The sequence below is a fragment of the Heterodontus francisci genome, chromosome 32, assembly GCF_036365525.1.
Source record: "Heterodontus francisci isolate sHetFra1 chromosome 32, sHetFra1.hap1, whole genome shotgun sequence".
Lineage (NCBI taxonomy): Eukaryota > Metazoa > Chordata > Chondrichthyes > Heterodontiformes > Heterodontidae > Heterodontus > Heterodontus francisci.
This window is the reverse complement of record NC_090402.1, coordinates 9,319,647-9,332,524: the sequence shown is the minus strand read 5'-3', so window position 1 is coordinate 9,332,524 and position 12,878 is coordinate 9,319,647. Positions and strand designations below refer to the sequence as shown.

General features: G+C 43.1%; 1 protein-coding gene across 1 annotated transcript in view; it reads left to right on the top strand.

Annotated features, from left to right (window-relative positions):
* Positions 1 to 12,878, top strand: part of col27a1b (collagen, type XXVII, alpha 1b) — a 592,171-nt gene that overhangs the window by 112,205 nt on the left and 467,088 nt on the right. Inside the window, exon 4 of the mRNA XM_068012172.1 lies at positions 914 to 967. Within this exon, the coding sequence (XP_067868273.1) occupies positions 914 to 967 (54 nt within the window). The remainder of the gene's footprint in view (positions 1 to 913; positions 968 to 12,878) is intronic.

Below are 12,878 nucleotides of genomic sequence, written 5' to 3'. Positions count from 1 at the left end.
TATAGCCACTCCAGGCACTGCTTCACAAACCACTGACCACCTCCAGGTGCTCACCTATTGTCTCTCGGGATAAGGAGGCCAAAGAAGAAGAAGATATCTAATCTGAGTAGTTCAATTTCTATTAACTTCCTCAATGTTTCTCTCACATAGGATTATACTGCTTTCTTAACCGCCTCCTCTAATTTCCTGAACACCCATTAACCTCTTGTATCCATTATGTTTCTCTGCAGTCAGGCATTTTTCTAATGTCTTATTACTTCATTAAGTAGTAGATTTCAGTATCTCATTTAAATATTCACATCTTTCTGCTTCCTGCCGCCAATTCAGCTTCCCCAGAAATGGCCCCGGAAAATTGCGTGCCAGTCGCCGTTTGTCTCAGTCCAAAACCCCTGTTTAACCATTTGGATGGAATCAGGAATCACATTGGAAAATCTGGGCTTATTGCTCAGTGCGTCAAGTTCTGAGTTTTGTCAGTGTTTACGAGGCAGGTGCTGCGCTCTTATCAAATCATGAGCAAGATCACGCCGCCGTTTCCCATGGAAAACTTAATTCACAGGAGATTTCCGCCAGTGTATGGGAGCCAAGGTTTGTCAGGGTGAACCTCCATCGAATCCATCAGTAATGGTCTGGTGATTTTGCAAAAACAGCCAAATCATCACTGTGCCTTCGAAATCTTTTTTGCTTAGCACAGAGATTACTCTTTCACAATTAATACCCTCATTAAGAGGTGACCTTGTCAAGTCTGTCAGTTCTCTGAAAATTCTTAGTTCTCTGTGGAAAATATTACTGATATTCTGTCAAGTAATCCATGAACTCTGTCACCTCAAGTAGGGATTAGTAACTAATTGCTCTACTGAAAAATAGAACAATGACTGTATAATACTTTTAATACATATTAATTGTTTCTGTGCAGGGTCCCCCTGGCCCTCCAGGGCTACCAGGCTTATCAGGAAAAAGAGGACCTCGGGTAAGTATCTGCAACCTTTTGTTAAGTTTAATTCATTGAAAATATTGACTTGAGTATCAATTGCTTAAAAGGGCATGAAGCAGTGAGAACAATCGTTTAAAGTCAGCATCAATATTGTATCAGCAGGCTCTGTACCATCACTTCACCTGGTAATCAAAATGCATTCATCATCTTTTATTTAATCCTGAGTTTATGTTGGTGTTCATGATTGTTCTGACAGACAAAATTCCAAAAGAAAAATCAAATTTTTAATAAATCTAGTGAAGAGTTGTTGAATAAAATCTCTAACTCTATCTGTAACTTACTTTATCTGCAAGTTCTCATTATCCATTTAAGTGTGAGTGCCACTTTTCTGTCTATCGACGTGATGATAAATCAAACGATTTCAGTGGAGGCATTTGTGCTCAAGTAGAAATTGTGCTGATGATGTATTTTAAATATCAGAATCGTCAACTGCTCGGTGCCTCTCCTTGTTTGCACACACAAATACTGGTGCAAATTACATCATCATCATGCACTGCAGAAGATTTGAAATCTTATGTCTGAGAAGTAGGCAGAAATTCCAATCCAGATGGGCTAATTTCAGGACCCCTAAGACCCAACTCTTCCTGGAGCACCTTTCCATGGGAACCTGTCCAATAGTTATGCAGGCAAATAAAACAGTGGGCCTTGTTTTGCTCCCACCCTCCTCATTTACAAGGCTCTGCTGTTCGGAGTGCAACTTCTCTGCCTATCTTTTGGTGGATCATCAGGATCTCCCAGAGCATAAAGAGAGCAGAGACAAGGTACAACAGGGAAAACAAACAGCTGGGCTCATTTCTGGGAGGTCACAATTGGGGCCTGTGGCCTCGGGCCTCATTTCAAACAGTTTCATGAGCTACCGGTCTCTGTCATATCTCCAAAGACAGCTCCTCCATCTTGGAAACTAATTTCAGGCTGTTTGCCCCATGGTAAGTACCGGAAATGGGGAGGGGGAAGAGAACAATAGGACAGCTCGATCTCGCAAGTGCGCTATGGTCCAAACTCCACATGAACTTAAAAAAAAAATTAAACTTATTTATGAAGGCTGCATCCACATTTAGAAAACCTGAGGGGAGCAGATCCAACATCTGTTATGCTTAGGGCAGCCCAATTTCCCTGAGGGGGTCTTAAAACATTCACTAGGCCCCTCATTAGCACATGAATTCTCCCCCGCTCCCAATGCCTATTTTAGGCAGCTGTCTGAAAAATGGCCCAACCCAATTTTCTTCAGGCATCCTTCTAGGATGTTGGTCTCTGAAATTGGGCCTTGTACACCCATTTTATGTCTGTAAAACCAGGTGCAATGAGGTTCAATTTTTATCCAAACAGGTCTTTGCCCATTTTACCGCTGCTTTGTGCCCAGGAACTGAATAGTCCCTGAGCGCACACAAGTGGAGAATTGGCCTTTTTGTTTGTCATGTAATTCTGACCAAGATAACCAGATTCTTTTTCCTTCTCAAACAAAATGCAGGCTTGCCAAATACTTTTTCTTGAAGACGATACATTTAAATATCCAGTGCCACATCTTCTTACACAGAAACTTATTTGTTCTAGCAAGTCATGGAAAGAAAGAAATTAGTGTTGGCTCTAGAGCATAAATTAAACCCATTGTATCTGCATGTGGTATTAACTCATTTGTTTACCCTCCACCTTGCCAAGGTGGCCACTGGGATTTAAATGAACTAAGTTTTATTCAAACTGATGTAATAGTGAGGTGTACGTAAAATTGTGAAAATAGCATCATATGTAATTGAGGAAAAATGTGTACCTACTGCAATAAATAATACAAATTGAAGCTGAGCAACAGCCAGGTGTAAAATATTAATCTAAGTAGACATAAGAAAAACACCAGAACACAAGAACACAAAAATTAGGAGCAGGAGTAGACCATATGGCCCACGGAGACTGCTCCACCACTCAAAACGATCATGGCTGATCTCCAGATTCAACTCCACTTCCCCGCCCACTCATCATATCCCTTGATTCCCTGAGACCAAAAATCTGTCTACATAAGAAAATAACCAGTGAGCTACCAGACGACAACCTAACTTAGGTACATACCATAGGACAAACCTTCTCATTTCTAGTCTGTCCATTTATAGAATCATAGAATGGTTACAGCACAGAAGAAGGCCATTCGGCCCATCGAGTCCATGCCGGCTCTCTGCAAGAGCCATCCAGCTGGCCCCAATCGCCCACCCTTTCCCCATAACCCTGCAAATGTTTTATCTTCTGGTTCTTATCCAATTCACTTTTAAAAAGCCACAATTGAATCTGTCTCCACCACTGTCTCGGGCAGTGCATTCCAGATCCTCCCACTCGCTGCGTTTAAAAAAAAATGTTTTTTGATCTTTGGTTCTTTTCCCAATCACCTTAAATCTGTGTCCTCTAGTTCTTGATCCCTCTGCCAAAGGGTACAGTTTCTCTCTTATCTACTCTGTCCAGACCCTTCATGATTTAGAACAGCTCGATCAAATCTCCGCTTAATCTTCCCTTCTCCGAGGAGAACAGGCCCAGCATGTCCAATCTATCTATTTAAAGCTTGTTAATTTCAAATCAATGTCCTCAAGTTCTCTTCTCACAGTTCAAGTCAAATAACCTGCTTAACATTTTAAAGATCCGAATTACCTACCTCGCATTATACTTCTCTCCAGTTAAATTCAGCTCTGAAAGTTTCTCTGTTTTTTATTCATTCATGGGATGTGGGCGTCACTGGCCAGGCCAGCATTTATTGCCCATCCCTAATTACCCTTGAGAAGATGGTGGTGAGCTGCGTTCTTGAACTGCTGCAGTCCATGTGGAGTAGGTACGCCACCCATAGTGCTGTTAGGAAGGGAGTTCCAGGATTTTGACCCAGCGACAGTGAAGGAATGGCAATTTAGTTTCAAATCAGGATGGTGTGTGATTTGGAGGGGAACTTGCAGGTGGTGGTGTTCCCATGCAACTGCTGCCCTTGTCCTTCTATGTGGTAGAGGTCACGGGTTTGGAAGGTGCTGTCGAAGGAGCCTTGGTGCGTTGCTGCAGTGCATCTTGTAGATGGTACACATTGCTGCAACTGTGCATCGGTGATGGAGGGAGTGAATGTTTGTGGATGGGGTGCCAATCAAGTGGGCTGCTTTGTCCTGGATGATGTCGAGCTTCTTGAGTGTTGTTGGAGTTGCACCCATCCAGGCAAGTGGAGAGTATTCCATCACACTCCTGACTTGTGCCTTGTAGATGGTGGACAGGCTTTGGGGAGTCAGGAGGTGAGTTACTCGCCGCAGGATTCCTAGCCTCTGACCTGCTCTTGTAGCCATGGTATTTACATGACTACTCCAGTTCAGTTTCTGGTCAATGGTAGCCCCTAGGATGTTGATGGGGGGGATTCAGCGATGATAATGCCGTTGAATATCAAGGGGAGATTGTTAGATTCTCTCTTGTTGGAGATGGTCATTGCCTGGCACTTATGTGGTGCGAATGTTACTTGCTACTTATCAGCCCAAACCTGGATATTGCATTTCTATACGGACTGCTTCAGTATCTGAGGAGTTGCGAATGGTGCTGAACATTGTGCAGTCATCAACAAACATCCTCAGTTCTGACCTGACGATTGAAGGAAGGTCATTGATGAAGCAGCTGAAGGTGGGCCGAGCACACTACCCAGAGGAAGTCCTGCAGTTGTGTCCTAGAGCTGAGATGATTGACCTCCAATAACCACAACCATCTTCTTAGCTTAGAACCCCCAGTTCTGGCTTGATCCTTGTTGCCTTTTCTAAATTCTTTCCAATCCATCAATCTCCTTTCTAAGTTAAGGAGGCCAAAACGTGGATTCACTCGTGATCTATTTTGGTTTACACTGAAACATCTTTGTGCTGTAACCTAATATTGTTAACTTGCTTCATGATAACTAAAATGACTGTGATTACACTTGCTGTGATTATTGCTTCCCTTTATAAGATGAATTAACAGCCAAAGCAGAAAGTTAAGAGAAAATAATTTTGCTTATTAAGGCCTAAATGAAGTAATTATCTGGATAGTGCGGGAAGGTGGCATTGAGATAGGAGATTAGCCATGATCTTGTTGAATGGCAGAGCAGGCTCGAAGGGCCAAATGACCAACTCCAGCTCCTATGTCTTATGTTCTTATGTAATTAATGGTGAACTCAGGAGCATTCCACAGCTACAATGTCAAACCAAAAAGTGGTATTTTACTCCAGGTCAGACTTGGAAGTTTGTGAGCTTAATGAATCGGGATGTTTTTGGCAGAGAGATAGGCTGAGGAGACAATGGTGAGGAGCAGGAGGAGAGGGTGGCTTGAGAGTGCAGAGGACGTGGAAGGCACATAACAGTTGTCTACCTTGGCAGTGCAGGAGGAGGCCCAGACTGATCAGGAAAGTTGTGACTTAGTGTGCTTCCTGGCCCGCAAAGACTTGCAGAAATAGTTCGGTATCTGCAAGGCATTACCACTGCTCCTTAACAGCTCAAGACTCTTTCAGGCCTCTAGCAGTGGACATCTCAGAACTCAGTCACTTTGTTGGTTTGCTTTTTGGAAAACTGATGCTTTCCTTTCTGCACACTGAATGAATCACATATTGCAAAATGTAATACAAGTGAATGCATTTTATTCGCTTGTGTAGTGGTGGTGGTGTTCGTGTTAAATGCATTTTGCTGGTGTGAGCCTATTGCATTTTGCACTTCTCAATACTGGTTGTGATTGTGCTGCACTACTAGATTCTCTCCTAAATCAAAGAGTAGCACTGGAAAGTGAATGAGGAGCCAACCGACAAGTTTCTGAGAATCCAGGACATGTATTGTCTGTAGCTGCACGTCCATTAGAGCCAAAGACGGACTTGCTTGCGTTGCTATAGGTTTATTGCTTTCAGAGGTGGCACCTACTAACACTCGTGCAAGCTTACATAATGGCATAGCATGGACACCAGTATCAACCAATCTCTGTCCTTCTCCCAGCCTTACACTATTAGAGGGCCTTATTATGTCCCTTGGTCCATCTGACCTTAGAAACTTGAGCATAAAGCATCAGTCCCTCCCAAATGGTTGCCTAAGTGTTCTCCGAATGAATTGAAGCTGAGTATCATTGGATCATGGTGTCTCTATAACAGACCACTGCTTGTACGTCTGAGCTCTCCATTGAAGATGCCATTAATGGTGTCATGTGTTGAAGGGCAGATTACAGTTCAGACAAGGCTATGGGCCAAGTGCTGGCAAATGGGATTAGGTAGACAGGTCAGGTGTTTTCATGCATCGGTGCAGACTCGATGGGCCGAAGGGCCTCTTCTGCACTGTATTATTCTGTGATTCTGTTGTTTCATGACATCACTGTGTTGGAGATGGCAATGTGTTGTTACACTCCACCACATTACCTAGAATACCTTTCACTACATGTGCAGGAAGGTAAATGCCAGTCTGTGTAGTCTTTGCTGTCTTACCAACCTCCATTTCAAAGAAGGGTCACAAGGATAAGTTTATTCATACTCTTGACATGCTGAACATTCACCCTGTGCCATCTCTAGCCCTTTGAGGAGGAGGGTGATGATGGCAGTTGTGAAAGGGAGAGGCACCGTACCTGAGGAGAGGGAACTATTTGCAATATCAGTTAGTATGGAGGTCACGAAGGGTGACCAGAAGTTTCATGAAAACAAGGTCAAGAGAGCAAAGGTCGGTCACGTGGGCAAGGTGAAATTAGAGGCGTGAGGGGTGATAGACTAGGAGAGATATATGTTCAGGGCTAAGGCAAGAGGAAATCTGGGGGAAGTTTGGCTTGGTGGGCAAGGAGAAGGCTGGACGGGGCAGAGGCAACTGAGTCTCAGTCTTAGCGACAAAGACATCATGAGCTTCTTGAAGTTGTTGGAGATCATGTCAGGAGAGGGGGATTTAAGAAAATGGTTAATAATGGAGAAAGGAGTTATCTTTGCAATTCAGGATGACCCTGGAGTATGACAGAGGAGAGAAAGGCTCAAAAGTGCTTGATGTAGTTCAGAGGTTTAGTGAAGAGGCTGAGGGAGAAAATATCTGTGAGAAACTTGGTGTAGGCCTCTGTGGAGCAGTAGAGAATGAGGATCACAAAGGAGAAGCGAGAGAGGGTGGAGCAAGTTGAGGTACTTGAAGGGCGAGAAGGTGCCGGAGAAGTAAGAGGAGAAACCAAAGTGTTATTTGGTGACTGGGGCCAATCGATAATGCACAGTTTGGGTGGGGAAAGTGGGGGAAGTTATAGCCAGGGAAAAGGCAAGAATCACATCATCCGTGAGCCAAGTTTCCATCAAAGCTGTGATGGCAAAGCAGTCATCCAGGATAGGGTTATGGATGGCAAGGGCCTTGTTTGCAAGTGAACTGGCATGCTGGAGGGAAATGCAGAGAGGGGTTGTGAGTGTTGATCCACTGGTGGAGTCCAAGAGAGAAGCAGTAGGTGGAGTGAGTGGGATAGGAAGGAGATTGGCCCTCAGTGGATGTACTGGGCAGGAAGGTCGGCACAAGAGGAGGATGAGGCAGTTGGAGTTCCTGCTCTTAGAGAAGCTGTAGCTTTCTGTGGTATATTGTCTCTCCCACCATAGCACATATAATATAATTTTCATAATCTTACAATGGTTACTTCTTTCTTGCTATATTCTCAAGTTTCTGTGATTCAGTACAGTTTTGATCATGTTTCAGTCCTGTGTTTTTTTTACCATATGGTGCTACTTTACAGCAACACTTATTCTTTGCCTTGTCTAATTTCTTTCTCTTTCCTATGAAATCCCTTTTTGAGGTTGATGCAGAGTTCAGTATCTGTCATGAGCTCTGATGTTTGTCTTGGAGAGAGTGCAGTGTTGTTAATTATAAATCTCAGACTGATAGATTTTCTTATCCAAAGGTATTAAGGGATATGGGGCGAAGGCGGGTATATGGAGTTATGTTGCAGATCAGCCATGATCTTGTTGAATGGTGGAACAGGCTGAAGGGGCTGAATGGCCTCGTCCTGTTCCTATTTTCCTATGTCCCCCCTTTCACATATTTGGGGATGTCCTCCACACTGAAAATCCCCTGATAACTATCAATGAAATAGTCAACCATAGTGCATTTGGTAAAACATGATTTGACATGATTTTCTTTTATATTTCCGTACTCCATATCTGGATTAACAAATCCCCTGCTGGTTTTACAGCATGTGAGCTTGTTATCTGCTCAAGAAGCGTTAAAAGAATACTATTGCAGGCACATTGTGATTGCCGGCTAGTTTTTATTACCATTAAGAATTGCATTCTGAAGAAGTGCACGTTTTAAACATGTCCTTTCCTGTGGTTTTGTCCATTTTTCTAAAACTAAAAGTAAGATTTTCAGACCCATAATAAAATCTTCTTAGTTATAGCAAGGCTGCCAATGAGCCTTTATTTAGCTCTTGTAAAAGTGAATCATTTATCTCCTGTAATGGTTTGTATATTTGTTCAGCTGGTGTAGAGATGGCTCAGTGATTACAGGGCAGTACAATTAACTGACCCCTTACAATTTTTGTAAAATTGTCATGCAACTTGTATTGAGGGAAATGAGGTTGAAATGCTACTGAGCGAATTTCGAATCATACAAGGGGCTGGTTTATATATGAAATATGTAAACTTTCTGCAGCTGCTGAACTCGGAAACTGGGAGGAGGGCCTTTCTTTATGGGGAGGTCAATTTTTAGGGGCACATTTTACTAGTTAGTGCTTCCAGCAAAGAGCTTCATCTGGCAAGTGCGCATGTGGGAAGTTTTACACGAGGATCAATGCACAACCCACGCAATTTTTAGTCCATTTTAAAAGTTTCGCAGCTCCGTGCCAAGAACAGTAGAGCATGAAATGTACCCAATAGTTTCTTTTGATCACTTTATACATAGCTTCCTATTTGAGCTTGCAACTGTTATCACATAACAAATATAACAACAGAAAACAAGACCCAAGAGTATATCACCAAAAAATTAGTATGAGGACACTTACAATAATACGATTGTGAAACAACGAGTATACATTTATTTGGTTACTCGCCAAGCCCATATCAGGTTGTTTGTTCCCAGGATCCCTAAATCATAATGCCAGCAAAAAATAGCCATTAAGAGCCGCCCAGGAAAAAGCTTATTCATAGAGCCTGCTCACCTAAAGCTCCAGATAGTTTCGACACCAGTCTGTCCCAGAAAATGGAGGTGTCGATGCTGGCGCATTATGTGTATATATCCTGGCAGGACAAAATCACAAATGTGGCAGTCCTCTCAAAGACGGAGCTCTCCAGTGTGTTGGCACTAATCAAACAGAGGTGGCTTTGGTGGATGGGACAGGTCTGCAGGATGGAAGATGGTCACATACCTGCCTTCTGTATGGTGAGGTAGCCAGGGCCAGACAACCAGTGGGACGCCCAAAGCTCTGCTTCAAGGATGCTTGCAAGCGTGACATGAAAGCCCTAAATGTCAACTATCGCACCTGGGAGTCACGAGCTACCAAAAGAGGGAAATGGCGACACATCCTATGGACTGATGTGCACTACCACGATGACCAGTTGCTACAGCAGCTTGGTAACAGGTGCCAACGTCAAAAACAATAACTCACAGCGTCACTTGGCAGCTTCGGGTGCGGCACTTGTGGCAGAACCTGCCTCTCAAGGATTGGCCTTCACAGCCATCAGCAAAGGTGCACCAAGAAAAGACACCCCAACTAAATGGATTGTTTGCTGAGTGTCCAACATCTTTCGTAGATGGAAGGATTCCTTTCAATTCATGTAATTTGATTCTGAACAAAGTGTTGGTACGTCAGATAGTTCTCCTGCTTACCAGTTGCCTGCTGAAAGTAGTCCATAGCCCATTGATGCTGCATTTTCACTGCACCAACAGCAACAGATTTAGAAACTGCTAACGCAGTTTGTCTGTTGCTCTTGGAAAACTGTATTACTGACCTAAGCAGGCATTATAACCAATGAGGTCCTGATCAGAAGGAATGGTATGTAGCACTTCCCTGGACGCTGTATCTCCATCTATCTGGCAGGGCCAGAAAGGTGGTTAATTCTGGAAACACAGCATGCTGCCTAAGGGAACAGAGCGATATAAGAACAGGAGAAGGCCATGCAGCCCCTCACGCCTGTTCCACCATTCAGTTAGATCATGGCTGATCTGCACCTTAACTCCTTCTACCCACCTTGGTTCTGGAACCATTAATACCCTTGCATAACAAAAATCTATCAATCTCAGTTTTAACTTTTTAAATGACCCCTTCCCCCCCTCCCTCCCCCACCAGCCTCAACAGATTGTTTAGGGTGGGTAGGGGGGAGGGGTGTGAGAGAGAATTCTAGACTTCCACTACCCTTTGTGTGAAGGAGTGTTTCCTGACATCACCCCTGAATGGCCTAGCTCTACATTTAAGGTTATGCTCCCTTGTTCTGGACTCCTCCACCTCCTGTTCTGCTGCTAAACTCAGGGCTACCATTGTCAACAACACTCTAGGGTAAATGTAGCATGAATGCCATGTAGCATGAATGGCATGTAAACCAGATGTGTTGATTGCAAGCTCAAGAGTGACTATAAGTTTTAATGTCCTTGACGTTGTTCCTGATAGACTGGCCATGGGACCAATGATTTTTTGGCACAAAAGACCATCCCCATTCTCACTCCCACTCCAGACACATCTGGGAAGGGATAGCCATTGGAACTGGAGGAGGCCATTCAGCCCCTCGAGCCTGTTCCGCCATTCAGTGAGATCATAGCTGATCACTATCTTAACTCCATCAACCTGCCTTGACTCCATATCCTCTATAAACCATCCATCACCACTATTTATTTAGAGCAGTGTGAAATTTAAGCTTAACCCGTAATGGCTTATATGTGCAGGCTACTTAAATACATTTACTACATTTACTTGAATGTGCACACTCCCCCATGAATTTCTGCTTTTATATCAGATTTGGAAACTTATAGCTGGAGTTTCCAAACTTATTTTGGCAATTGGAAACTTCTGTGTGCCTTGGATGAGTGTTTTGTGGTGCACTGCACCGCTGGTTTGGGGTTTTGTTAGAATTCTACAAAGGGTTTGGAACTTTGAAGTGGCTCTGACAAGGAGGGACAGGATTGGAAAAATTGAACAGTGAAACCCGTGACAGTTCAGATTTATTCTCAGTCTCTCTCTTTTCTCACTAGGTGATCTTTGCATTTTGTATGATTCATTTTTTAATGAGCTAAATATCTGTTCACAGATTATACATGTGCTTCTCATTGGCTTTTCTTCCTGTATTCATTTGCATGCTGTTAATGTCAAAACTGAATACTGATTCTCTACACTGAGTTACTGCCTCACAATACAGACTGATTGTAATGGCTGAGAAATTGTTGGAATGGCGCATCTCACGGCAAGATTATACAGAGCATTGGTGAGGTCACACCTTGAGCACTGTGTGCAGTTTTGGTCTCCTTACCTAAGGGAGGACATACTTGCCTAGAGCGAGTGCAATGAAGATTCACTCAACTGGTTCCTGGAATGAGGGGATTGTCTTATCAGGAAAGAATTGAGTAGACTAGGTCTATATTCCCTGGAGTTTAGAAGAATGGGAATTGATCTCATTGAAACATACCAATTTCTTCAGGGGCTTGACAGAGTAGAGGCTGAGAAAATGTTTCCCCTGACTGGGGAATCTAGAGCACGGAGTCACAGTCTCAGGATAAGGGATTGGCCATTTAGGACTGAGATGAGGAGAAATTTCTTCACTCAGAGGGTTGTGAATCTTTGGAATTCTCTACGCCAGAGAGGTGTGGATGCTCAGTCGTTGAGTATGTTCAAGACAGAGGTCGATAGGTTGTTGGGTACTGAGGGAATTAAGGGATATAGGGATAGTGCAGGAAGGCGGAGTTGAAGTAGAAGATTAGCCATGATCTTGTTGAATGATGGAGCAGGCTCAAAGGGTTGAATGGCCTATACCAGCTCATATTTCTTACGTTCTTATGAATGATGTGAATTGGACTTTTTTTCCTCATCCTTATGATTTCACTTTATTTGTGCCACAAATTGCTGGAAATGTGAATTGCTCACAGTACAGCAATGTCAACGTCGCATCTGGGACCTCATGAATGTCATGCCCAGTGGTGTATCCCCTTAACCAATGAAATTTAAGGGTAGAGAACAAAACAGAGTGGATGATGGTGAAGGAAATTGGGTAAATTCGATTGAAATTAGGCACAGAAAGAGAAATAGAGAGTGGATTAAGGAGAGAGGATAAAGAAACCGAAAGGAATAGTCAGAGAAAAATTAAAAGAATAAGCAGAAGAGGACATTGTAATCCAGTTGTGTTTGGGAATTGTATTGTTTGTTGAGAAGTTCACAATTGAATAGTGGGGTAGTTGTGCAAAATGTATATCCCTTCTTACTTATGTACTGTATTCCAAGATTTATTTTCTGAAAGAAATCTATCTAATTTTCATTTCCAAGCATCAAAACAGATTTGCATCCTGAAAATTATTGCCTTCCAACAGTAAGAGGCGTGTGGACGCCATGGCTGGCACAAAGGTACAGCCAAGACAGATAAAAAAAAAATGTTCTTAAACATGTCGGGACAATTCACGAGCTGCTGGAGTGAGACTCCACGGTTTCAACTGTTCCCTTTTCTGGGCCTCCAAGATTGAATTTCCTGTCAGGATCATCGATCACATCATTACATCACATCAAACATCATGAGTTTAGGGGAGGCGGTGGCGTAGTGGTATTGTCACAGGACTAGTAACCCAGAGACCCAGGGTATTGCTCTGGGGACATGGGTTCAAATACCACCACACTGAAGGTGGAATTTGAATTCAATTAATAAATCTGGAATTAAAAAGCTAGTCTAATGATGGCCATGAAACCATTGTCGATTGTTGTAAAAGCCCATCTGGTTTACTAATGTCCTTTACGGAAGGAAATCTGCTGTCCTTAC